Source organism: Primulina tabacum, chromosome 12 (genome assembly GCF_025594145.1).
Source record: "Primulina tabacum isolate GXHZ01 chromosome 12, ASM2559414v2, whole genome shotgun sequence".
Lineage (NCBI taxonomy): Eukaryota > Viridiplantae > Streptophyta > Magnoliopsida > Lamiales > Gesneriaceae > Primulina > Primulina tabacum.
The window spans coordinates 37,391,574-37,419,362 of record NC_134561.1 but is presented as its reverse complement, the minus strand read 5'-3'; the positions used below and the strand labels follow the sequence as shown (position 1 = coordinate 37,419,362).

Genomic DNA, 27,789 nt, shown 5'->3' with positions numbered 1-27,789 from the left:
TTACCACCAACTATAACTTTTGGTAAAGCGACAAACGCTCGATCCTGCAAAATAAATTATAAAAAATATTGTATAATCACGCAACACTTACTACCTATGTATTAAGAATTATAATGGGTAAAATATTTACAAAAGAGAGCCCAGTCCCATTAATTTTCCATTTGTCCTCCTTCCACCTTACTTCCAATCGATACACATGCTCCATTTAAGCCAATATATATATAATACATACACCTTCTCCATTCCTTCTGAGAACAATCTAATCCGACTCTCCCTCTGCACACGTCATTATATGGCAGTTGTCCGTGAACGCCGCCACCTCAATCTCCGTCTCCCGGTCCCTGAACCCTCCGAGCGCCGCCCACGCTTTCCTCTCCCACTCCCTCCCTCAACCACCACTTCCACAACAACAACAACAACCGCCACCACTATCTCAGCCGTAGACCTGGAGAAGCTCAAAGTCATCGGCCACGGGAACGGCGGGACAGTCTACAAAGTACGCCACAAGCACACCTCCGAAATCTACGCACTGAAAGTCGTCCACGGTGACAGTGACCACGCCTTCCGGCGGCAGGTCCTGCGAGAGGTCTCCATCCTACGCCGCATCGACTCGCCCTACGTCATCAGGTGCCACGGAGTGTTCGATATCCCCGGCGGCGATATCGCCATCTGCATGGAGTACATAGACATGGGAACACTCGAAGCGCTTGCTAAAAACGGCGAATCTCTCAGCGAACAGCTCATCTCCAAAATCTGCCATCAGGTGCTAAGCGGGCTAGAATACCTTCACTCTCATAAAATAATTCACCGTGATCTGAAACCCTCGAACATATTAATCGACAGCAAGATGGAAGTGAAGATCTCCGATTTCGGAGTGAGCAAAATCATGCAGCGGACTTTGGACCCCTGCAATTCGTACGTTGGGACATGCGCATACATGAGCCCGGAGAGATTCGACCCGGATACATACGGGTCGAACTACGACGGGTACGCCGGAGATATATGGAGCCTGGGATTGACTTTGCTTGAACTGTACATGGGCCATTTCCCATTCCTGACGCCGGGGCAGAGACCCGACTGGGCGACGCTGATGTGCGCCATATGCTTCGGAGAACCGCCGAGTTTGCCGGAAGGTGCATCGGAAAGTTTCAGGAATTTCATCGATTGCTGTTTACAGAAGGATTCGAGTAAAAGGTGGAGCGCGACGCAGCTTCTGTCGCACCATTTTGTCAGCAGTAACGGCCGGAAATGAAGTTTCTCCGATCAATCGCCGGGAATTTTGAAACCTCGCGGCGGAAGGCGTAGCTGTTTAGTGCGTAGTGAAGCAGACTTTTCTTCTGGTTTAGTGTGTATTCTTCCATCTTCTTCTATTACTGAATCTCTCTGTTCGGCAGAGGATTTTGATCCATTTCCGCAGGAAATTACTGTAAAAATGGGGAGAATTAATAAAATAATAATTCAATCTTTCGTTTAATTATCTTGAATTTTGGTTAAAATTAGAAACTTGTATTCTTATTAGAACAAAACTCTTATAACATGATTTTATATGTCAATTTTGAGATACGGTTTTTAAACCCGACTCAATAATCTATAATATTATTTTTTATACTAGATATAGATTCGATCGATCTATCTTATATATGAAAAATCATTTAACAAGAAAGTTGCTCTTGAATAATGCGTCGAGTAGGTATTTTGTGAGACGGTCTCACGAATTTTTATCTGTGAGACAGGTCAATCCTACTGATATTCACAATAAAAAATAATATTCTTACATTAAAAATTAATACTTTTCATTGATAACTCAAATAAAAAATCTGTCTCACAAAATACGACCCGTGAAACTGTCTCACACAATTATTTGTCCTTTATGTCTTAGAGCATCCGCATTATACCCACAACCTCATCAAAAATCGTGGGGTCCACATGCCACATACACATTACATTAACACATATATTCTCCCACATTCATTTTAACATTCACACTCATTATTTGTGGGTCCCGCTGTCCACTCATTCATCTTACTCTTATTTTACATTAAATAAATTCAATTTCAATTTTTTAAGAAATTTAAATTATTATTATTTTATATTAATAATAATTTGTTTTTATATATTCAATACGTAAAATAATTTAATTTTATGAGTGTCATTTACTTAAAATTAAAAATTTATTATAAACCTAAAATAAAACGGTACAACATATAATAATAAATAACACTTGCATAAAAATAAAAGAAAATAAATTAAATTTAACAGAAGATGCAAAATACTAATTCAAGGATTATTGTTGTATTGTGACCAAATATGTTCAACTAAGTCGGCACGAAGTTGGTGATGCACATGAGTGTCACGTATTTCGGAATTTGTTCGGAGATATTCATGAAATCCTCGGTTTGAGCCCTGGACGGGTTGTGCGGGTTCGTCACCTTCATCGTTGTACCAATTTGTCACGTGAACCCCCTCATCTTCGACAATCATGTTATGTAAAATAATGCATGCTAACATAATATATTTTAACTTTTTTTTGTACCAATAACGCGCTGGACCTCTGACAATTGCCCATCGAGCTTGGAGCACCCCAAATGCTCGTTCAACATCTTTTCTTGCAGACTCTTGTCTTTCTTTAAAAATCCTCCTCTTTGGATCCTAGGGCAAGGAAAAGCCTTAACGAAAGTGGCCCATTCCGGATATATTCCATATGTTAAATAATACCCCTTCGTATATTGAGTCTCGTTGACCATGAAATTAATCTCTAGTGCATTTCCTTGCAAGACGTTATTGAATATGGGAGATTCGTACAACACGTTAAGATCATTACGTGAACCGACGACACCAAAGAATGCATGCCATATCCACAAGTCTTGAGACAAGACCGCTTCAAGCACGATTGTCGGTGACCCATGGCCTCTTGTAAACTGGCCTTTCCAAGCAACTGTGCAATTTTTCCATTCCCAGTGCATGCAATCAAGACTGCCCAACATTTCAGGAAACCCGTGCCTTTCATCATGCATTTGAAGAAGACGTTGAACATCATCAGCATTTGGCCTTCTCAAATATCGATCACTAAATAGTTCAACCACATATCCGCAGAACTTGAAAAGACACTTGATGGCAGTTGATTCACCCATGCGTAGGTACTCATCAAGATGGTCGGCCGGGACTCCATACGCCAATTGACGAATTGCAGCCGTGCATTTTTGTAGTGGTGACAAGCCTTTTCTTCTCGCAGCATCGTTCTTTTGCTGAAAATACGGTGAACGATCCTAAAGTGCATTCACTATTCGAAAGAATAACTATCTTCGCATGCGAAATCGTCTTCGAAATATTTGATCCGGATACACCGGGTTTGTGGAGAAATAATCATTGAAGAGCCTTGCATGCCCGGCTTCACGATTTCTTTGGATGAACCTTCTTCTTCGCCGCATCACGTTATTACTTTGACATGATTCAACTATTTGTCGACTTTGTTGAAGCATCAATGACATTAGCTCTTTCTCCGGATCATAATCTTCGTCATCAACTTCAACTTGGACTTCGTTTTCACTTGTCGAGCTAGAGGTTGAACTACTGGAATATTGAGACATTTTGGAGTAAACAAACTCAAGTGTATCTGTTTGCCAAATTGTATGTTTGTAGAATTGTATAGTACAAGGCGTCTATTTATATTGAAATTTGCAACGGCTACTTTGCAACGGCTATTTTGCAACGGTTATATTCACCAACGGATACTTTAAACCAATACATTAAATAAGTAACAACGTTTAGCGACGATTTTTGAAAATCCGTCCCAAATAGCGACGCCGTCGCTAAATGTCCAATTTCTTTGGGCGTTAAAATAATTCAAAACACGTGGGGCCCGCGTGTCAGCAAATCGGCGACGGTTTCTATAAAGCAGTCGCTAATAGCGACGAGTTTTTCAAAAACCGTCGCTAAGTGTGCAATTTTTTTTAAAAAATAAACTGACACATGGGCGTTCATACACAAAATCAAACAACTAAACTTATATAAAGACTTGGTTGTACTCGAGGGATGAGATCATAAAAGATATATAATACAGTTTGACTCGAGTTTTATAGTAAGTGCAGTTTGAGAAACAACAATGTCATCCTTATATTTCAATTTATCATCTCATACTACGAACCAGATGGAGAAGGATTTGGAATAAACCAATAATTTAAACATGAATTTTTTTAGACAAATGAATTAACATTTTATAATTCCTCATTTGATTTTCTCCACCCAAATTGAATTTTACAAAGAACTAAAATGGGAAATAATTTTGAATAGTTGCATAGATTAAAGAATCCAATTTGATCTACATTTCCTAATTAGACAATATTATATTTTAATAAGTAAATAAACACCACTGAAAATTTCATCCTAACTAGCTTAGGTGATTTCTAAGCAGATTCCGATCCAATTAACCGGCGCCGGCGGTAGGCGGCGGCTGCCCTCACTTTCCAACCTCAATTATTGCGTGCCTTAAATAAAATATTACGCACGTGCTTTAAAAATATAAGCATCTAGTTTTCATTGTTTCCAGCTTGCATGTTTTTTTTGGTTGTTATTATCGTTACAAAGTGTTAACTTGCATGATTGTCTAGAGCCCATTTGGGGCTTTGTAAAACACACAATTGCTCGTCTTTTTGAGTTTGAAAAAAATTTATGTAAGATGGTCTTATATGTCATATTTTGTGAGATGAATCTCTTATTTGGGTCATCAATGCAAAATTATTATTTTTTATGCTAAAACTATTATTTTTTATTGTGAATATCGATATGATTGGTCCGTTTCTAGAGGTGGATTTACAATAGGGCCCATGAGGGCCATGGCCCCCCAACTTTTTTAAATTTTTTTAGTTGATATTAATTTTTAAAAAATATATATATATATATTATATAAATGAGCCACCACAATAAATTAAAAAGCATGTATCTTCATGGCGAGACAAGAGTTTCTGTAAGTGTAAACCCAGATTCGAATCTTAGATTTTTTTTTTCATTTTTTTAATTAATAATTGATTTACTTTTAATTTTTTAATACTTTATTACTTTTAAATTTATCATCTATGAAAAGCCTTTTCTACTATCAGGTGATGAGTCTGCTGACTCTTCCAGTTTTTATCGCTGCTACAGAACGATCATTCTCAACTATGAATATCGTCAAAACTAGGATTAATAGCAAAATGAATGATGATTTTCTCTCGGATGTATTGATGCTATTTATTTAAAAAAAATTGCTTAAAATATTTGTATAGATGTTATTATTGAAGAGTTTGAAAGGAATGTCGAATTTTTTTTAGTTAGAAATTTTCTTTTTAAAACGCATTGTTTATGTTTAGTTGAATATAATCGATGTAATTTTTGTATTTCCTCTTTTAACATTTTGCCTGTATTTTATAAGCGGCCCCCACAGAGTCGAAATTCTAGATCCGTCCCTGCCCGTCTTCCATATAAAAATTCGTGAGACCGTCTCACAAGAGACCTACTCTTGAGATTTAGATAGTTACTCAATTCTTGACCTTAATAGCTATAAAGGAGTCATATGTATTTTTTGGTACGAGTCGTATATTGTATCATATGAAAAAATCGATATATTCGTAGCTCTTGGATTAAAGATTGGAGTAAAGCCTACAGGATAACATGCACGAATCAGGTGTTTAGATGTTATGAAGTTCTAATTGTTAATAAAACTATGTGTATTTCATTGTTTTGTGTGTTTTCTTTTAATAGGGATGATATTTATTGTGAGAGACAGTTATTCTATATATTTTGTATTGAAATATTTGATATATAAAATTCATGGATATTTTTTTTTAAAAAAAAATAACATAAGATCATAAGCTTGATAAAAGTAATAGAATGGCAGCCAAACATCCCTACAAGAATTATGATATATCGCGATGCATAGAGCGGAAACCGTCGACAAATGTAACCATTTGGCGATGTGCGCATGCTCAACTTCGCTAAAAGATGACGATGCGACAAAGTTAACACGTCACTGAAAAGTAACCAAGAAGAAATTTTTTTTGCAATATGCGTGCTGTGTGACTGAGACAGATATTAGAAATGATATATTATATATAAATAATTAATTTAGTGCAAAATCCTATCTTTTTTAAAACATAGCACAAATCATATAAGAATGTGTATTAATAACAATTAAAAATTGACATAAAAATTATTTAGATATCGTTTTTCGGATCAATTTTGTGAGACGAATATTCGACTAGATTCAAATCGTGAAAAATTATTAATTTTTACAAAAAAAAATTCGAGATAATTATATATCGAATCAAACCATCTCATTAATTAAAAAAAGAGTAGGTCTCTGGTCTCACGAATCTTTATCTGTGAGACGGGTCAATCCTACCGATATTCACAATAAAAAGTATGCAAAAATTTATGTAAGACGGTCTCATAGGTTGTATTTTGTGAGACTGATCTCTTATTTGGGTTATCCATGAAAAAATATTAATTTTTATGCTAAGAGTATTACTTTTTATTGTGAATGTAGGATTGACTTGTCTCACAGATAAAGATTCGTGAGACCGTATCACAAGATACCTACTCTAAAAAGTAATACTCTTAGCATAAAAGATAATATTTTTTCATGGATGACATAAATAAGAGATCCGGCTTACAAAATACGAACTGTGAGATCATCTCACACATATTTTTGCCTAAAAAAACCTAGAATTATATCATAAAAGATATACTGAAAAATTGAAGTGCACACGTACCCCCAAGGAGATCTGTGAGGCGTATGAAAAAGAAAGTCAAAATAAAGCAACAAGACTATTTTCTTGCGTCTCTTTCTGGTGACACCCCCTTTCCATAAAATAAATCCTTTCAGTTGATTCCAAGATATTCATTTTTATCCCATCTGCCAGCTCCGAATCTCAATAATTCCACCAGGGACGAAGGAAAGGAACGTTTTTTTTTTCATGGCAACTGCTGGATTGACTCATCCGATCAACAGCTCGGTGGCGGAGTTTCCGGTAACTTGGCGGCGGCAGAGGCAGAGGTTTGGGTTAAGCAAGCGTCGAGTTGGGTTCAGAGTATTTGCTCAGGATGCCTCTGCGGAGCCTGATCTTAGTGTGACGGTGAATGGGTTGAAGATGCCGAACCCATTTGTGATTGGGTCGGGTCCTCCGGGAACCAACTATACTGTCATGAAACGGGCATTTGATGAAGGTTGGGGTGGTGTCATAGCGAAAACTGTAAGGCTCCTGTAATGTTTTATTACCCCTTTTGACTGATTGTGTTGCATCCATTTTGTAGATTTTGATTTGTTCCTATGTTCTTGTTTTTTGACGTGGAAATTGTGATCCGCTTTCTCTGAAGTTTGTTACATCGGCATATTTAAGATTTTGGTAGTAATAATCTCGGTATCCTTGAGAACTTATCGATCATGATCGAGAATAAGTGTGTGGATTGGAGGAATGCGATTTGGTACCAGGATTTGTGGTTAAGGAATGATTGAAAAATAACTTAAAATGGTTGACACTTGTTATCTCTGAACAAACGATCGTTGGGATTTTACATCCCTTGGTTAATATTTTCCGATGGTGGTTTGGTGGTCCAAAGATAGAGGATTTGCATGGATATCTATAAATTTTGGGGCAATGGCCATGCTTATGTAATTTTGAAATTTTGTTCCAGTTTGTTATCCCATTTCATTGATGATCGATTTGTGCTCTGATCTCATCAATTTGCCCGCGAGATTCAGTAAAATGATTCAAAAGTAGCCACTGCTTAACTGTCTATATCACCATCCATTCAAACACATCTAAATGCAACTATATATGTTAGGGGGAACAAATGATGCATCTAGGTGAATAATGGGTGAAAAGAAGATTGTTGGATCCATAATTTCCAATAGTATAAGCTCATTGGTTTTACCTAATATTCAGGTGGAGGATTCCATCATTCTTCTATAATACATTAAAGTCGTATTATCACTTATTCGGGGCAAAGCTTCTTGGCTCTACATTGCTCAATAGCCAATATTATGCTATATAAACCGTGTTCATTTAAAATCTATTTGTACTAGTGAGATCACGATTCCATTCAAGTTGAATTTTATTGCTGCTTCTACTGAGGGAAAGTTTACTTATTATGCACAGGTGTCCCTTGATGCTGCAAAAGTCATAAATGTAACTCCTCGTTATGCTAAATTACGAGCAGAAGCTAATGGCTCTGCAAAAGGACGAATTATTGGGTGGGAAAATATTGAACTCATAAGTGATCGACCTCTAGAGATTATGTTAAAAGAGTTTAAACAGTTGAAGGAGGAGTATCAAGACCGGATACTTATTGCCTCGATCATGGAAGAGTACAACAAAGCTGCATGGGAGGAACTAATTGACCGAGTTGAGCAAACTGGAATTGTAAGATATAGTCTTGGTTCTTTTAGGTCTAGTCAAATATCTAGGATTTATTCTAGTCCCAATCTCAAGTGTATGGAAGGTTTCATCTTTCTTTTTTCGGTTTCCAGGATGCAATTGAAATAAATTTTTCATGTCCTCATGGTATGCCGGAACGTAAAATGGGTGCTGCGGTTGGCCAAGATTGTGTATTGTTGGAGGAAGTCTGTGGATGGATTAATGCAAAAGCCACGGTACCAGTTTGGGCAAAGATGACTCCGAATATCACTGACATCACACAGGTTTTCTTGTTCTTTTTTCCTTTCTACCGCAATAAGTGCCATGTAAAACCAGACTCGATGATGCATCTCTTTTTGATGTACTGAAATTAATTTTATGATGAATTATAATATTTTGTTTTACAGCCTGCTAGAATTTCTTTGAGGACTGGATGTGAAGGGGTTTCTGCGATTAATACAATCATGAGCGTCATGGGAATTAATCTTGACACATTGCGACCAGAGCCTTGTGTAGAAGGGTGAGTGTTTTTGCATTGGGTAATATGATTCTCGTCACCGGTTAAAATTTCTATCTTCATTTTCTTAAACATTGCATTCAATGCGAACTTATGTATTCGACTAAAATTTCTATCTTCATTTTCTTAAACATTGCGTTCAATGCGAACTTAGGTATTCGACTCCTGGAGGTTATTCTTCAAAAGCAGTCCATCCCATTGCACTTGCAAAAGTAATGAGCATCGCACAGATGATGAAGAAGGAATTTGGAGATAAAAATTATTCACTTTCCGCCATTGGTGGAGTTGAGACGGGCAGTGATGCAGCAGAATTTATCCTTCTTGGAGCAGATACTGTTCAGGTCGCATGTCACTACTAATATTTCTAACTAGTTTGCTGCATATAATCTTGGAATTACTTCCATGCATTAGGGGCTTACAGAGAATTAGTCGGGGGAGAGGGACAAGGTGGATTCAATACTTTTCGATGCAATAAACTTACATTTGTTTTTTGGAATAACTCTAGGTGTGCACGGGTGTTATGATGCACGGATACGGTCTCGTAAAACAGCTTTCCTCCGAGCTGCAAGATTTCATGAAAAAGCACAACTTTTCATCCATACAAGATTTCCGGGGGTATTCATTCCCTGTCGATTTTTGTCACACCTAATACATATCAGCATGAAATTCTAATAGTCCCGTGATTACACTGCTTTAGTTTTATCACCTCTTACCATTTATTTGATCAGGGCTTCGCTTGAGTACTTCACGACGCATATGGATTTGGTTAAAAGGCAACAAGAAGCCATCCGCGAAAGGAAGGCCGTGAAGAAAGGTTTGCAGTCTGATAAAGACTGGACTGGAGATGGCTTTGTGAAAGAAACAGAGAGCATGGTTTCCAACTAATTTGGCAATTAAAAGTCCAATATTTCATCTCTTATACCTAAGGAAAATAAATGGCCTCAGATTATGTCTTGGCTGAATGAACGGTTTCTTCTTGAATTTCTGTACAGAATCGAAATCGAAACTTTGGTTTCTTCTTATATTTGTCTGTACAGAATCGAAATCGAAACTTTCTTTGTAGCTTTCTAATATTATGCTTTGATTCTTACAAGATATTCTTGTTTTAGAAGTCTTTACCATGGAATATTTGAAAGATGTACTTGGTTGTTGGGAGTAAACAATTCAAATCCTCAACATAAGGTCACTTAAAACTCGTTTGAAAACTTTTTTCAAAATAGTGATTTCTAATGTTTTGGCTATTATTTCAAGTGATTTATGATGTTTTTTTAAAAAAATTCCTCAAATGGAATTTTAAAAAAATATATGGAAACAACTCAATAATGGGCAAATTATTCACATATAGCGCAGACAACGAAATCATGATTTAAATTTTAAAATTGATTGATTCGTGGTGCTTTTAATGTTGCAATTCATTATTATGAAAATCACTTTAAAAAATCATTCAATTTCTAATGGAATTATTAAATTAGACTTTGGGCTTGTATGGAGATGTATGTTCGAAAATAAAAAAATATTTTGGAAATAAAAAGTTGTGCATTCGATTTTAATTGTAAATCATCATAACCTCAAAACCAAAGCAATAAAAGTTACCTGCATTAAAAAACTCAAAAATCCACATAACACAACACCATTAATTATATCTTACTATCACTCATTCACCTCTACATGAGATCAAAATTATGAACCTATTCAATGTTGTTGCCAAAATATATATGTAAATTCTTGAACAACAAATCCACAATCTGCCAACTTCAGCTCGTGTTTCTTCCTATAATTCTCAAAACTTTTGTGTACGACAGTTTTCAAGGAATTTTATTTTGAATCTGTCGATGGATGTGAATCAGGTACTCAACATACGTCGGCACGATGCCTATCTTGTCTTCTACCATGTAAGAGAAGAACGCCGCTCCTGTAAAGAGAGTGGATCTGAGTCTTTGAAGAACAATTATGGACAGAGACATTGATATAACTATCCAAAACTGAAATAAGTTTGTGTCGAAAAAGAATTATGAACTGAGATAACTGGCTGAATCCCTAAGCATTGTATCTGATTTTTGCTCTAGTTCTTCAAATGTGTTGTAAAGTGCAATTCAATATATTAAAGTGCATATTTGTTATTAGGTTACCATTTTGAATGCTAAAGAACTGATAGATTAAAAAACTCAGCAAAGAAACATTCTACATGAGAGGTGAAAAGCCGTTGTTTTCTGATATCTCGCCACATATACTTGCCCACAGTAAACAATTATCACATGTTTGTACTTTCATCATCAAGTAAACTTAATTTTACATCATTTGTTTCCTCCATTTATTTTTTCTTTATTTTTTCAAAATTTTATTTAGGGAACCGTTAATGGCAGATAATTATTTTTGAATCGCTAACCTGATGGATCGCCCTTTCTGCACAATCTCAAGCTGCAGGGATAAGAAAAAGAAAAAGAAAGTAAAAAGGTGCAAGATAATACTCTAATGAGTCAGATAAACCAAATTACTCACTGCATTGTGACAACAACAGGTTAAGAAATACTCACCGCAGATAGGAGCATCGCTGACGCCGTATTTCATTTACTATGGAATTCACCTTCTTTGACAACAGATTGTCTTGCTGCTGCAGTACAGACTGGAAGGAAAAGCGCATGAACTTGACTTTGCTAATATGTTGGGAAAAACAGTGAACTAATGCGTGTAATGTTATTGACGTATACTTCATTTTAGCTAAATGGTCTTTTCAACGTAAGAAATAGGTCGGAAACATATTGGGTAGTAGAAAATTATAGAACACCCACCAGCAAATAATTCCACACATGATGAAGGATCAAAGATGTATGTTTGGGAAATTGCCGCTATCTTATCTTTGGAATATGAAAATCTCAATAGTAGAAAATTTGGTATCCAAAGTGACCAAAATGCATGCTTCCAAATAGCAAATCTTAAAAGTTTTAGCAATGTCATGCACAATAAAATGAGAATGTTTCCAGGAATCACAAGTGAGAAAATACCTGATTGGAAATTTCTGCAACTGACGAAATGCCAAACAACTTTTGTAAAATATTTGGCTGAACTGAATCACCAGCATAAATATAACACTCTACACCATTCTCAAGAAGATATATCCCCTCGTCAACAACATTTTGACCAGAAAGTGGAATAGAAGTAGGAATAATGGAATCATCTGACTCCTGACAATTTGACATCAAGATATGAAAGCAAGCGCATATGTCATGACCAATAATGACTTGTAAGTTGAACTTCTTACCTTCTCATCAAGGTCATGAATGGCTATCATTCTAGGGTACACCAACGGGATCACCAAAGGAGTAGGTAAAGAGGATACATAATTAATCCAAAAGGACCTATCATCAATTCTACCATCAGAGCGTAATCCACTGCTTTTAAGCAAAGCTGAAAAGGACAGAAAGCAAACACATAAAATTAAAGCGTGCTAAATATTGACTGATTAAGAAATTGAACAAGGAATCCAATAAAGGAAATCGAACAACAGAATATAAATCAAAATGGTATTTGTAAATCCATTGAGCAAATTAGGAAGCTTAGCATTTTTATATGTTCTGGTAACATGAAACATACCAAGAATGTAGAGAGGCAACAGTTTAAGTGCTTCAGGTAAGATAAGCTGTCCAGCAGAAGATACTGTAGCACAGAACTTTCTATACGAGTATAAAATGTTGACACATACATTTGTTGCCTGATCTCTGACTTGTGTTAGAGGAGCGGAAGAAATTTCATTAGCCGCTGCCAGATGAGAAAATCAGAGCAGCAGAGTCAGAATGCCGTAAACCTTCAATATTCAAAACAGCAAATTGAAGTGACTGAAATGCATCAACACAACTGAGGAACCAGCAGGGCCTATCATCACTTCAAAAAGGATAACTCGCAAAAAAGAAGTCATTCCAAATCATTATTATTCCAGATTCAAACATGTAATATAGAACAGTATTGTTCAGTATTCTAGAGAAAACAAAGACAAATTAACAAAAGCAAGTACACAAAATTCATACTGGCAGATCACCTTGCTTCAATATACAAGAAAATTGGGCGTCCAAGTCAGCAGAACGGAAAAGATTACTCAGAATACTGGTGCAAGGCAAAGACAAGGTTGAAATTCGGATCCTTCTTTGGCCATACACCGTGGTGTAAAGAAGAGCACACTAGCCATCACAAATATTTTAGATGATCAATGATTGATTATTCCAACAAAGCAGAAGGGAGAATAAAACTCATTACAAGAAATCTTTGTTTTTCTGGAAATTTAAAAAAATAAAAAAATCAGGAGAACTTTAACTCTCCAGGTAGGAGGGATTATTGCAGAAAGTTTATACCTGAAATGCACACTCCGAGCCTTCCTGCAATTTGTCATCATGTTTTAGGGTCACCATTATTGCTTTGTCACAGTCGATCTGCAAAAAATTGAAAGAAAAGAAGTTTGTCCTGGATCAACATAGGCTATTCCAAAGTTGAAATCTAAGGATGAAAGGTTGGAACAATAAGCGATGCTAACAGTTGCAAAAAATTCTAGTTTACAAGCTAAAAACGGACAGGCCAGCCTACTTGTCAGCGTTTTAATTATTTATTTCTTTGTTTAACATGATGCATTTATTGAATAATTTTCACACAAATATGTTCCACATTTTTAATTAGTAAACAAATCTTATTATGCTGGGCATGCTGTCACAGATGTTAAACCTACACTCAAAACAATGTCATCAAAGTGCTCAAGAAGCAGAAAACAGCTAAACAAAAATTACACTGCTTAGGAATGGCTGAAATATGTGATTTTTTCCTATCATTGTTGCTTGTTGGTAAAAACTTAAAGAAACTTCCAGCTGCAGCACAAAAATAATAACCGAAAAAGGGATCATGCCATGTTAACATAAAATGTCCAGTGACCAGTTCGATAGACAATGATGACAATGGATACATCAAACACTGCCTACAACTTCTATTTCTAACATCTTGAGACGTTTATCAAAACCAGGATCTTTACTTAAAATATATTTGGAGAGGGGAAAAGAGAGACATACAGCAGGTAGATCAACATCAGTTGGTATGCGCTTACAGAAATTACCAGAATATTCTTGAATTTGAATACCCTGCACAAAATATTGCTTTCCCTTGTCAGCCAGCCATCATTTAGCAACTCAACAATATTTGTGATCCTTTCCATAAATGACGAACTTAAAAACCCAGACTAATATACACTCACCTGGCTGCATCGAACACGCATCACAGCCTCAAAGCCTTGTGGCCTTGTGATATTCCATCGAAGATCATTGTAAAGCTTAGCTGGATCAGAAAGAGCTGAGAAAGGATAATAATAGTACACCTGGGAACAAAATTTACATTTCAAAATAAAATCTGAAATTTAAAGAGAGAAATCTATTTTATTCAACTCAGTACATAATATTTTTAAAGTATTAAAGTATTACAAAATTCATGCACATATCTAGCATTAATGATACAGATACAGGATCAATAGCTCATGTCATCATATGAATAAGAAACAATATATTCATTAAATTACCTGTCCTCCTGTAGTTCTTGGAACAACTGAAAGAGAAGTAATATCAACATATGTTTGTGTAGTAACGAACAAGTCAACGGAGACCTGAAAGTGTTCAAAAACTATAAATATAACAGACATTAAATAGAACCAAAACATAACAATAGCAGAGATTAGGATTAGCAAGTATCATGGATTACTGGGATAAAAAATTCTAATGTCACCTGGTACTCTGCAAATTCAATGGCCATGGTTTTCAAACTTTTATCTGCCGGTTGGAATAATTTGTGAGCCTCCTGAATCCAATCCGATCACCATTTAAATTAACAATTGATATGCATCTAGATGTAACAAACTATAAGTTTTTCATTCTCTGTTAAAGATGGAGCTAACCCAGCTGACAGACATGTCAAACAACAGACCAAATACCAGCCTGAAGAATCAAGTTGTATATTTCATACACCAAAGTCCTCCAAACTTTAGCACAAATAATGAATTAAAAGATACACTGACAAAGGAACTGTAGTCAATCACATCTAACTGCAAGGAACTTATTATCTAATGCCGTTCAATGAATGAACAAAATCATCTACTCTTGTTCTAATAATTTTATTCATTATCAGTCAAATAATGGCGAATATCAAGTATTGTAATACTAAAGAGCCCCTTAGCCAAATGACATAAATATTCGCTACCTGAAGTATCCTCATTCCTCATAAACTATGTAAAACACAACTATACAATTTTAAAAAAACCAGATGAATGATTCAAAAAAGTGGGAGAACGAGGTTCTATGATTACAATTCAAAAGTCGAAGATTAAAAGAAATAAGAATCAGCAGCATGTAATATCAGTCTTAGACTGTAAATTTAACCCCGGCTTCCATTTAAAATAGAATGTCAGAAATCCCTGTGACCCTGTCTAAAGCACTTTTTTATGCCTAATATCATCGTATCCAAGCTCGTTTGTAATTATTATTTTAATGGCATACTGCGTGGCTGTGCTCAATTTTGCAGGTAATGTAGGTGAAAGTGACTGAAAATAGCAGAATATCATTACATTCAGACTCAAGGCATAACTACAGTATGTATCAGCTGCCATGTTAGGAGGCTAGAAGCAAAGAATGGAAGGGGAACAAAATCCCTAAAAATAGATCAAAACCATAGTATCATCCTAAAAATTATAAATTATTTCATCCCTGGCAAGAAAAGGCAGACTGTGTAAAATATGCGCCAGCAAGTATTTACCGATGAACAAATACAACATCACATGATACAAAAGAGGGGAGAGAGAAAAATTGAACACACAGAATCTACCTTTTCTCCTGCTGATACATTAGTCCTGCCCTCAGCTTCTCTAGTCGCAAGGGATCCCATGCCAATTGACGGCAAGACTGAGAATCAAATTATGAAATAGGTCAGAGCGTGAATTATTCAATCAAAACAAGAGTCAAGAGTTACAAACACGCAGCGCACAAAACAGCCTAAATTAACACAAGGACCATATTCAAAGATAAAAGGTTACCAATTAAAAATATATTGTTTTCACTACTAGACTATGACAAAAACATGAAAATCAGAATTTTTTACGTGGAAGACATGATAGTTTGGTCATGTGGTATTTGGCTTAAAGGAGGCGTGTGGTGCTTGGGTGTACATGCAAATAATTTGTTACAGCATATTTGTTGCTTGCCTGATTGGAAAACAAGAAGTTTGCCGCCAGTGCTCTTCATCGCCAGGAAAGCAGCCTAAAGGAAAAAGAGAAATAAAACATATAAATTTTACATACTCAGGTCAATTATCAATTATTGAACGCCAAGCACAAGGCCATGAGTAAATTTAATGAAACCGTGTCTTTTTTTTTTAAGTGACGAAACCGCATTACAATAGGCTTCTAATGGATTTCCCATGAGAGAGATGCTTTGCCAGAAGTTGGCTCCTCATATTCCATAACCTGCTTATTTTTACAACTCATCCCAACAATTCTATTGGCTAATGAAAATAAAAGTAAAATGCATGTGCTCTCGATTACCATAAGTGTGCGATATGATGCACTTTAATATGTTCCCGATAAAATTCAATTCAGCGACTGAATGATCCAGCAAGGAACTGTTAACAATATATCTAATATCTAACATATTTGAAGATGCAAACTTGCCTTTATTGCAGCACCAAAAGCTGAATCGGCAGTTCTATTATTCTGAAACATTGTAGGAATGCTGTCCAGCAATATCTCTAAATGTTGACGACACTGCATTCACCAATATTATATTAAATCATTTGGGATCTTTTTAAAAAATAGCTAAAGCATAAGTACCCTGGTCATGAGTCCGACTCTCCCATATACATTAACATTCGCAAGCGCAATACAAAGCAAGTTAAGAAGTGTCAAACATAAAGACATCACAAGAAACGGAATGAAAAATAATGGCAAGTGACGAAACCAAGTCAAATTTTTGCACATATGAAAACCACAGTCGAAACAAAAACAATAACAAACCTCGGAAAGTGGAACAACAACATCGCTGTGAAGAGGAGTATAGACATCTTGCACATCAGGAACTATAAGCATTAATGGCTGCAATAAAACACGACAAAAATATCAGCGTAGCGTTCATTGCAGCAATTATCATGCCCAAGGGATAAGTCATAAGGTGATTGATTGATATATGCATATTCTATGAACGAGGCACAAGTGCAGATAATGTACAACTGACGAGACAATATGCTCAATCTAAAAAAGAGTGCTGATAGGTCTGCAACGAACCTGCTGCAAAGCACGTTTTAGGTTGTAAAAGTGGATGGTCGAGTCAAATGTAGCGATGCCCACCATTGTTCGTGGACCCTCCTGAAAAGAAAAGACCATCATCAGCAAACTAGCAGAGCTTTCTCTCTCACTCGGCCATATGCCAAAAAACAACAAACCCCATTCCATTTGTGTTCGGTATGCATTGTTTTCAAAAGGTCAAATTTCAAGAAAATATTCGATGCCAAAGCAACTTTATGGAAAAATAACGGGGCAATTTAGTTTGTATCCTGATGTACAGTTACCAAACAAAGTTCTAACGCACAAATAAACCAAGCATGGACTCACTGGAAGATCAACTATAACTTGGTTGATAGCACTGCACGCCGCCGCAGTGGCACCGGTTTGTATGGCATTCAAGGAAACATCAATAAGGAAGAAAAATACTGCAGGCATAGGATCTCGGACCTGAAATTTCATGTGCACAAACATCAGGATCACAGGAACAGGAAGCTTGCTTAAAACAAAAAGACCACGAGCCAAGAAGTCAAATTCAGAAACCCTCTCGAGGTTAGCTACTTTAGTCAATAAAAACATCAAGTCCTTCCGAAGGATACAGGACTTTTATGGACACTTCTGCGAGATTATTTCTTGAGAAAAATATATTATTTACAACGTAAAATTTTGAGATGTTTAATTTCGCAGATTACTACTTTCATATTGTCATCATGATATTTTAAAACTACCCTTGATATTTTAGCATCAGTAACTTTCATTCCCAACCAAATCCCCAGCCAGATCCAAATCTAGTTCTTATGCATTACTAACCATGTATTCTTTAGAAGCAACAAAATCAACAGTTCCTCTGCATAGCTCGGGCCTTTCATCTGCATCTCGGCGCCGCCCATCAGGACCTAAGTTGCAATGATAGTCGCGTGGAGTTTCGTCCGTAAAACCTGGTTAAAAGGTGAAAAACAAAAGTAACAAAACATCCGAGTTTTTGTGGGCCAACAGCTGAAAATGTAGAAATGGAGGCATAAACATAGGACTCAAACGACGTTAACTGAAATAAAAAACTTCACACAATGCCATCTGAAGAAGTGATTAGCGAGAATAAATTTAAGGAACCAGGGATTTGTATTTTGCACAGCTGGACCCATCTGTGTCCCCCCCCAAAACTAACAAAGGCTTCACACAGACATCAATTCAATGAAGTAACATAATATAACTACCAAGTAAAATGAGAACCCACCAACCACAACAAGTAGATTACAGGAAAAGGATTTCTTACCACAGAAGTTGCAAATGAAACGTCTTCCTTGATCGATGAACTTCATAAAAGGATTGACGTATCCTTTGCAACGAGAACATCGAACTGGACCATTTTCCCCAAAATCAACCACCTGCAGAACATGGGAATAAGACATAAAAACACTAACAAGTTTATGCTGTTATCTCAAGGAGATGTCAAATCTGTCGAATCAATCGATCAAAACTGGGGTAATCAAGTTAGAAACAGTATTAGCTCCAAGTTTATTTCAACAGTCGTTGGGTTCAAGTACGCATTAAAACCCCCTCAGCCGAAAAAGTTCATTCATAAGATTATACCAGATCAGAACTATGATTATTATCCTTCTCAAATTTCAGGTCGAAATGAGGTTAAGAGAAGATTTAAGCAAAAACAAGCCACCAGTATATAGGGCCATCTAAACAGGTCAGCATCCTGATTCTTACCAGCAATTTTTTTTTATTTTAAAAAAGGCATCAAGATTAATTGGCTCATACAGATAAAATTTGATACTATCTTATGAAGAGCATCAAGAAACTTTATCAGTTCACTTGTATACCAAATTAGCTTAGTCATCTAGAATCCCTGAATTATCTTTTTCAGGTGAAATCCTTGAGAACTTAAGCAAGGTACCTTCATAATTTGCCAACAGAACAAAACGAAACAAAACATAAAAAACCATAATGTTTCACATTACTTGGATGGCCTCCTCAGATGGATGTGGAAGAGCTAAAGGCTGGACCAACAAAGCCAACTGCATCGCAGAAGTTGACAAAAGATCTACAGTGCATGGAATCTAACAAAATAAACACGGTACCTTCAGTTAGTCACAAATGCATGCTTACGGACAAGATTACAACTAAACGCCCTAAAATAAAACAATAAAAACTGAAAACGATAATAAAAGGTAGGCACTAGTTGCTAAAGCCTTTAGTTTTTCTATATAAACAAAACTAGGTTTTAAACCTGATTTATCGTACACCTCATGTAGCGTGGACTGCAGTTCCCAGTATCCTTGACTATATAATCACTTGTTGCAGGCTTGACAAAAAGAAAACAAACAATCAGGGAGAAAAAGCAAACTTGCAACGTCATTTTACAGTTTAAACAGATCATATCAACTTGCACTATAATACTAGAGAGAAACTATAGCAAACCGTAAAAGATTCAATAGAAAAAACCATGAAAAATAAATCAGTTCTTCTATTTGCTGGAACATGGCTTATTACCGGAGGAGGGTTTGCCTGATTACCCTGACGGGTCTCATGCAGGATTACAGCAGAACTTGAAGTTAGCCGGGGAATTTGATTGGGGTCAATTTTTGATTGCGCAGTTTGATTCAGGGCCATTTGATTTTGGAGTAGTGGTGGGACTGGTGGCATTCCATACATCTGGGGTTGTTGCATATGACCAGAAACTGGAGGAGATGGTGCCACCTATAAATCAACACAAATTCAAAGAGTAACTTACATAATCTGTTCATGTATAGCCTTTTACAAAACTAAGAGCTTTTATAATTCATCATCACTAAACAGCCATGAGACATGGAAAATGCCTTGTTGAACTATTATTCGATTTCACCATCGGGCCCAATGCTTCATGAAATGAAGTGTCATCAGGGTCCATTTCTATTACCTCCAAGAAGACCAGAAAAAAATTGCTTGAAAATGATTTGATGAAAAGGAGACGAGCGACATTTTACTCTTGTGAATTATACTTACATATATTACATTGTCAGTCACTTCAAGGAATATAAAAATATTGGTATCGCTGGTTAAGGGAAAATTAACAAGTATACTTCTAATCAAACAAATCCCATGAAAAGATATCTGACAATAAAAAAATCATATAATATTAATAAGCCCAATTAAATATATATATATATATATGGAAAAAAACTATGAAAGGTAAAAATTAAACTCTAAAAGCAAAAAGCTATTAAACATTGTGGTTTTCCCTGCAAGGAAATGGCCTAGAAAAAGATTAATCAACTACCTTCAACCACTCTCATCTTTAAAAAGGGCAAGGGATTCTAGTGCAGTCATAATTCATTCAGATCCCAAGTTAACGTGAAAAATAACAAAAGGAATGCAAGCTACCTACGTGTTCCTTGCATATAATTCGTACTAGTACTTGATCTAACCATCGTACAACTTCTGAAGCTCATTTCATTTCCCATTCAATAATAAAAATACAAGCAAAGCTGTTGAAAACACTAAATCATCCAGGTGGTTGGTTCAAATAGTGATACTGGTCTAACTAGTTAGACATAGAACTGTGTCAACGTTTAATCTCATACTGATACTGAAAACAGAATAGCGAGATATTAAACTTGTCGACATCTAAAGCCCCATATTTTCTATCATTGGAGTTCTTCAGGTTCTTCTTGTACACATTTTCACCAGCCATAAAAATTCACTCTACTTAACTTCTAATGAGTTTTAAACCTGGCAATGGAGCAAAATAAGAAAACCCAACAAGTAAACAAGTTTGCAAGTAGCGGCATAACTAGAGAACCATGGAATCAAACTGACCTGTTGCGGTTGTGGAGGCCATGTCTGCATTCCATAAGGAGAACCTGAAGATTGAAGCATTCCTTGAGGGGCTGAAAATGGCAAAGAACCTGGAGGAGGAATCATGCTTTGTGGCGGAGCTGAAAATGGCAAAGAACCTGGAGGAGGAATCATGCTTTGTGGTGGAGCTGAAAATGGCAAAGAACCTGGAGGAGGAATCATGCTTTGTGGTGGAGCAGAAAATGGTGGTGCTGGTTGTCCGATGGCAGATGATGCAGCAGAAGTTGGTGCACCAAATCTGGGACGCATTTGAAGAGTCTGAGAAGATGGCCCAGATGACAGCATTGTTGGTGGCTGCTGAGATCCAACTAACGGCCTTGGCATACTACCCATGGCAGGAGGGAGCTGAGGTCCACCTTGAGTCAGCCCTGGTGTAAATGCAGGTGATCCATTATTGGCTGGGCCGGAAGTGACCATGTGGTGGGGTGGAAGGGCCGGGCGTGAAGTTAGGGAGGAAGAAGGGAAAGGTCCTGGTCGAGGGCCAAGCCCTGAAGGTGCAGAAGTAGCTGGTCCACCGATAGAAGATGGTAATGCCCCGGGTGGGGGAGGTCTTGATGCAAAGGCAGCCTGTGGTACACCTGGTGGCCCAGTAGGTCTAGCAGACAGCGGAGATGGAGAGAATGTAGTTTGAGCAGGACCAGCAGGAGGAGCCTGGCCACTTGAGAACACACCAGGCGGGGTAGGGCCTGGCCTGCTTCCACTAAATCTTGGGGGTTGTTGGCCAAATGGTGTAGCATTTGGAGGTCTATAGGCACCACCACCAAGATTATCAGAATGCTGTTGATTGGATTGATTTATTTGTAAATTCTCCATGTTATTAGCGAGTGCATTAGGGTTATAATTCGGGGGGAAATTCCCCTGCCTAGGCCCCCCTGGAGTTGCCATTGAGAGTTGATCAGGAATCTATAACAATCTTAAAAAAAATAAAACTGGATCTTTAACAAAAGCACCGCCTGTAATTCCAACCCAATCCAATCCAATCCAATCCAATCTACAAACACCAAAACGAACAAAGAAATGAATAAATCAAAGAACCTAAACGCAAAATTTTAATAGTTTCACATAAATCAGAAAATGAATAATTAACGAAAAGGAAAACCTGTAATGGTGACAAAAATTCCGGCCCGTTGTGGGAAGAACGGATCAGTCACCAGCCACACTTCGATCTGATGAAAAAATAAAGAGAAAAAGGAAATTGTTGCAGTAACACTCCAAACACAATGACATCGATAAAAATTCGTCAAGATTTCGACCTAAACAACTGGAAAACACGATTGGGATACCTAAATTCTGCTTGAAAATTGTCGGACCTTCGCAGTTTGGGGAGAAGGGGTTTAGAATTTACTAAATAAATTATTAATAATATTTATGGATCGCGGGATAGGGTAAGTGTGGGGAGAGAAAGGGGTGAGACGTTGAAATTCTGCATGATCTCCCAAAAAAATTCAAGTAATTGCCGTGAAAATCCCAGATTTAAATTTATTTTAATTCTCCGGATTAAATGGAAATTATTTCAAAAGGAAAACTATCAATTAAGAAGGTCAAAACAGACGGTCTCACGGGTCGTATTTTGTTAGACAAATCTATTATTTGGATCATCCATAAAAGTTATTACTTTTTATGCTAAGAGTATTACTTTTTATTGTGAATATCGATCGATAGGGTTCACCCGTCTCACAGATAAAAATTTGTGTCACCGTGAACTACTCATTAAGAAACTATCATAACATTTATGTGTTTTTAAATTAAATAATACAAATTAAAAAATATATGTCCTTTGAAAAATTACGATTTTTTTTACTAAATTTGGACCGATCTCTAGTCACCCGGTAAACTCTTTCTTTTCATTGAATCAAGTTACCGGCCAGAATTAATCAAAAACATAAAAATTTAATTAATGCTGAATCTGAAGATATTTGGATGTAGGAAAATGATCAAGATGGTGCCAATTCAGTGAAGAGTGGCTATTGTTTACTAATTCAGCCTCAACATATAAATACTAATCCAGATAACATGAATTGGAAGTTGACTTGAAAGTTGAAAGTGTCACAAATGATCATGAACTTCTTGTGGAGATCTTTATCTTCTTGTTTGCCTACTGTGGAAGCTCTTCAATCTCAGTAGGACCGAGTACTTATCGCTTTATCAAAAGCTATAGCTAGTGGTAATGGTGCAACTCGAATCTTTTAAACCGCACAGCAGCTCAAGCATTACGGTTCGATCACTCTACCAAGCAGGGACAATTATTGCACTCAACAGTCATACATGTCACAATGATTCAGAAGATAAGTTCCATGCTCTAGTGGCTTTCTTTTTCGTGCATCATATTTGGAGTTTGACAGATTTTGTGAGTAGTCTCACATATCTGTTTTTCTCCATTTTCATTCAAAGCATGGTGGAATCACATTGTCTTTCTTAGATATCTTAAAGAGATTGAACTTGGAGTTTTTTTGTGAAACATATGGTAAAATTGCAACGACATAGTGTGGCAAGGTAAATGTAAGCTAGAAATTACGATTTATCATTAGCTTTAATCATCAATCTTTCTCAAAAACCAACGATAAAATCATCTTACGCTCCCAAGTATTCAGCTTCTCAAATGAATGCTAAACATTGTTAGAGCCCCGGAAAATGTGCTCAATGCAATGTCGATGCGGCCGTTTTTCCCAAGTTCCCAACTCACCGGCTATGGATTATGGTCGTATCCTTGGTAACAACCATGATATTGTGATAGTAACAAATTTTGGGATTTTGACGGGAAATTTCACTCCATCAATTGCTTAAGCCTTGAGCATTCGAGAAGCACTAAGCTGGCTAAAAAAATTACAAATGGATCAAAATCATTGTTAAATCTGATGTTCATATTGTTTCCGAGTCGTTTTTTCAGTACTAGATTCTTCAAATTTAAGTTTAATAGTCGAAGATTGTTAAATCCTTGACCTACCCGATTAGGAGTAGATCTCTTATGAGACGGTTTCACGAATTTCTATCTGTAAAAAAGGTCAAACCCTACCGATATTAACAATAAAAAGTAATACCTTTAGCATAAAAAGTAATACTTTTTCATGGAATGGCTCAAATAAGATATCTGTCTCACAAAATACGACCCACGAGACTATCTTACACAAATTTTTGTCATATATTATAGATGTCTCCTTTTTCAAATATAAAATCATATTATTATCTCAAACACCAACAAAAATAATAATAATAAATAGCCGAGCGAAATCCATGTACAAATACCAACATATGAAATCTCTTTAGATAAAAATGATTCAATTCATTTTCATATCATAAGCTCCTAAGCTGTCATTTGCTTGTGTATATTTTTACATACTTTTGCTAAAAATGAATTTGAGAATAAAATTTTCGAAGCCCTGTGGATAAAATGATGGTTGAGATTTCCAGGTACTTTGTTATTGCAGCTTAGCTGTTTGTGACCTATCCAATTTGGTAAAGCCATGTGACCTTATTAGTTTAGAACACGTAACACTCTACTCACATTCGTTACAAAGCACTCTCAAGGATTGATTATCAAGATATGAGACATTAGTAGTGTGTGTTGTAAGTACTTAGAAACAATCCTAAAGCAGTGTTATTATCTCCCAATTTTTCCCTGTCGATTGCATAAAATAAGTTCGTCTTCCAAGCTTGTAAAGCACATATTGTTTTCTAGCAATTAACCTTGAGTAGCATAGAAAGAGGCGCAATGATCCCCTGTGTCAGACTTGGTAATTTTGGTTTATGAGGCTATGTGTAACTTGTTCATCACTCGTAATTAACATAATCTGGTCAATAGCTAAGTAAATAAGACAACTAATATACAGTTAATGTAGCTTACTTTGTTTTGTCATGCATTCTATTAAGTTTGTATATGAGCTGTTGTTGCTAGTTTCTACCTCTTGTTTGATGAGTTTTCTTTAGGTTACTAGACTCTAAAATAAGTTACACGAGGTCAATGGGTACATGTTGTATACTGTAACACTATTTGTTCATGATGTTGAGAATTTTAGAACTAAGGCGCACGAAAGAAATTTCCAAGTTATAAACAATATCATGTGTCGATTTATTCTCTTCTTCTTTTTGCCTGTTTTTAGATATTTTTTTATGGTTTGATATATATTCTTGATTTTGAATATGAATTTAAAAACGCAAGAGAGTCGGAAGCAGGAGCTTGAAAACTTGATGCAAAACCAGGAAATATTAAAAAGCTCTCCGTTGCAATGGTGCTGCACCAATTATGCCAGGTATTTTTTTATGCTTTCGAGCATGTAATGTCATCCTTAGGCTTATTTGGTAGCAAAATTGTTTTGCTGACAGTTTAACTGAAGAAATTGGAAGCTGTCTGTCTTGTCTCCCACTAATGCGGACTTCATTGAAGTCATCAAAACCTTCCTGTTATATTAGTGGATAAGATTCCATTGTGTTTGGATATTGTAACTTGATTGGTTGGTTTCTATTTGCTTAAAATGCTTTTGGTCTACTTCTTTTCTCTTCCATGTATACATGGTTGTTTTATTCGTAAAAACTCCAATGGATGCATTCCCTTAGCCTTATTTGGGACTGTAGCCCAAAGGAGAGAACCCACTATGGTAATATACTAATATTATCGCCAACACAATGAAGTTCATCCATAACACTTCTTATTGAACATCTACGACAATGATCGAGTCTTCAGCACGATCACATCTGTTTTCAGAATTAAATTATATGATTCAAAATGTTATTGAATGTGGAACAATTTGCATGAAAAGCTGAGATGAGAGTGCACTCACTGTTTCGTACTATCTTACTAAATCTTACCTTATGATGCTGCCACACCTCTGAGGGAGCTAGCACAACTGCTGTCCTGAAATTCTAAGTAATTTGTTAGTGGCTACTCATTGATTTTAAGAACCTGCAAAATCAATTAAGGTTAGAATAAAGTGCTCATCTCATCATTAGAAAAGTCTACATAGAGATTGAATGACATTTTTTCCTTTTTTCCTACGTCGAGATGCTAATTTCAACTTTAAATTTCTGTTATCAAAGACCACGTCAGTTTTCTATTTCATTCTGTTTGCACCTTCTCTGAAAAGTGAGAAGAAAGTCGGTTTCAAATAGGTAGACGTCTGGTTACTAGTGATATCTTCATTCATTTTTGTTGCCCATTTTTTGAGAAATTCTGGCAGCTTGTAATATCATGGGACGACATGAACATGACTACCTTTATTTAAGACCGAAAAATGTATTCATTGCACATCACCTCATTAATTTGCTAGAAAACTCCAAGGAATGGAAACAGATGCAAGTTAAACACGTTCCTCGTGAAGGAAAAATCTTTGATGGTCCCTGTATCTTATCTACTACTCTCGCTCTCTTTCTAGTTTCTAACATTTATGTTACATGTGTAGCTGCAGTACATACTGGAAAACTGACAACAAAGGAGGCATGGGTGCTTTTGCAGGCGAAGCTGATGCACATCCTTGCGTCTCCTTCACCATGAATCTTAATCGAGATAAGGTATTGCCAATGTTGCTGTGCCTTTGCAAAACCCATTTTGAATGCAAACCCATTTGTCATTTTCATGGCTTTTACTCAAGTTTGTACATTAGAGTAAATTGTCTTATTATTCGTTACCTATTGGAAACAAATTCTGTCTGTAAAATTGACATTCCCATCAAATTTTTTATGTCCTCCAAAATCGATATGAAAATTCTTTTTGTCAAAAGCCGGTTCGACGAATAAGCCACACACCCCAAGATTCTTGCGTTGTAACTTGTAGATATACCGAAACATGTCTGTATTGTTCTAAATGAATCTTTCGGTATACATGCATGTATACGTACTAAATGAATCTAGTCTAGCTATTATATTCTGGAGTTCAGTTTAGCTTGACTCAATCTTTTTTGTAGCATGTAAAACCAAACAACACTGTTTACCCGAGCCTCCAAGAGACAGGTTATGGGATGGAGTAAAGGAAAATGGATAATTGTCCATTCTTCAGCAAGTGGTGCAAATTGCACAAAGAAGACAGAAAGTTTAAATGTAACAACAGAGAAATCATTGTGGGAGTATTTTGACTGGAACACAAAAATTCTGAATATCTGTCAGAAAGAGCCTCTGCCTTTTATTAAACATGGCATGTTCTGAAATATATATTCATAGACATTGAATATATATATATATATATATATATATATATATATATATATATATATTATTTTATCAAACTCATCTTTTGGTCCATATTTATACATTATGTTGCCTATGTTTTTTTACTAATTTACAAAGCAGTTCCTACTTGTAGCACTGATGTTCTAACAAATATCTGCTGGGATTTCTCTTTTTTCTTTTTTTTTTTAATGGATTTTATTTAATCAAACACTGCAACCAATCTTAGCCTTACATTTCAAGCTTAATCTACACAAACACCCACAATATATGAGAGTCAAATCAAGGACCTTTTAAATCTTTGAATCATGCATGTATTTATATATAATCTTTACCAGTTAGGCAATGGTATAAGTCCTATAATTTATAATTTGTCGTTTCAAGTTAGATTATCATTTGATGGAATCAAAGAGCAGTGGAGTAAATTTACGATTCGATCGAATTTATATACTGTCAAAATAAGCCGTTTAAAGAAAAATTGGGTCATCTGACTTTATATTTTGAAATCTTATTTAAGTATTTCCAAATATCAAAACATCTCATAAATTTTATTAGTTCCCAAATATATAAGTATAAAATTGAATATTTGCGTTATATTT

The 27,789-nt window shown here is 36.1% G+C and overlaps 4 protein-coding genes and 1 pseudogene across 5 annotated transcripts; 3 read left to right on the top strand and 2 right to left on the bottom strand.

Annotated features, from left to right (window-relative positions):
• The first annotated feature begins 229 nt into the window (after positions 1-229).
• Positions 230-1,474, top strand: LOC142521218 (mitogen-activated protein kinase kinase 9-like). Its single transcript, XM_075624443.1, has one exon. It carries the CDS (start codon positions 293-295, stop codon positions 1,250-1,252), a length of 960 nt encoding a protein of 319 aa, XP_075480558.1. The 5' UTR covers positions 230-292; the 3' UTR covers positions 1,253-1,474.
• Positions 1,475-2,277: 803 nt separating this feature from the next.
• On the bottom strand, positions 2,278-3,587 carry LOC142520419 (protein ANTAGONIST OF LIKE HETEROCHROMATIN PROTEIN 1-like; annotated as a pseudogene).
• A 3,226-nt stretch (positions 3,588-6,813) lies between these two features.
• On the top strand, positions 6,814-10,000 carry LOC142521008 (dihydropyrimidine dehydrogenase (NADP(+)), chloroplastic-like). Its single transcript, XM_075624189.1, has 7 exons — positions 6,814-7,226; positions 8,133-8,396; positions 8,504-8,674; positions 8,798-8,910; positions 9,062-9,248; positions 9,413-9,522; positions 9,636-10,000. Exons 1-7 carry the CDS (start codon positions 6,951-6,953, stop codon positions 9,790-9,792), a joined length of 1,278 nt encoding a protein of 425 aa, XP_075480304.1. The 5' UTR covers positions 6,814-6,950; the 3' UTR covers positions 9,793-10,000.
• Positions 10,001-10,487: 487 nt separating this feature from the next.
• LOC142521426 (protein transport protein SEC24 C-like) lies at positions 10,488-22,497 on the bottom strand. 2 transcript variants are annotated; one of them, XM_075624629.1, is made up of 27 exons: positions 22,321-22,497; positions 22,137-22,203; positions 21,136-22,028; positions 20,999-21,087; positions 19,694-19,900; positions 19,431-19,505; positions 19,162-19,260; positions 18,468-18,579; positions 18,005-18,132; positions 17,525-17,644; positions 17,198-17,278; positions 16,931-17,008; positions 16,589-16,681; positions 16,124-16,178; positions 15,748-15,824; positions 14,656-14,727; positions 14,453-14,536; positions 14,135-14,254; positions 13,953-14,021; positions 13,251-13,328; positions 12,941-13,079; positions 12,499-12,663; positions 12,167-12,312; positions 11,910-12,089; positions 11,442-11,530; positions 11,294-11,325; positions 10,488-10,819 (listed from the first exon to the last, which is right to left on the bottom strand). In XM_075624629.1, the coding sequence occupies exons 3-27, from the start codon at positions 21,920-21,922 to the stop codon at positions 10,713-10,715; spliced, it is 3,282 nt and encodes a 1,093-aa protein (XP_075480744.1). In that variant the 5' UTR covers positions 21,923-22,028; positions 22,137-22,203; positions 22,321-22,497; the 3' UTR covers positions 10,488-10,712. The 2 variants fall into 2 exon arrangements, with proteins under 2 accessions (XP_075480744.1, XP_075480743.1); XM_075624628.1 differs by having other exon boundaries at positions 20,999-22,028.
• A 1,903-nt stretch (positions 22,498-24,400) lies between these two features.
• On the top strand, positions 24,401-27,214 carry LOC142521455 (V-type proton ATPase subunit C-like). Its single transcript, XM_075624656.1, has 3 exons — positions 24,401-25,284; positions 26,431-26,539; positions 26,932-27,214. The coding sequence occupies exons 1-3, from the start codon at positions 25,175-25,177 to the stop codon at positions 26,992-26,994; spliced, it is 282 nt and encodes a 93-aa protein (XP_075480771.1). The 5' UTR covers positions 24,401-25,174; the 3' UTR covers positions 26,995-27,214.
• Positions 27,215-27,789: the final 575 nt, after the last annotated feature.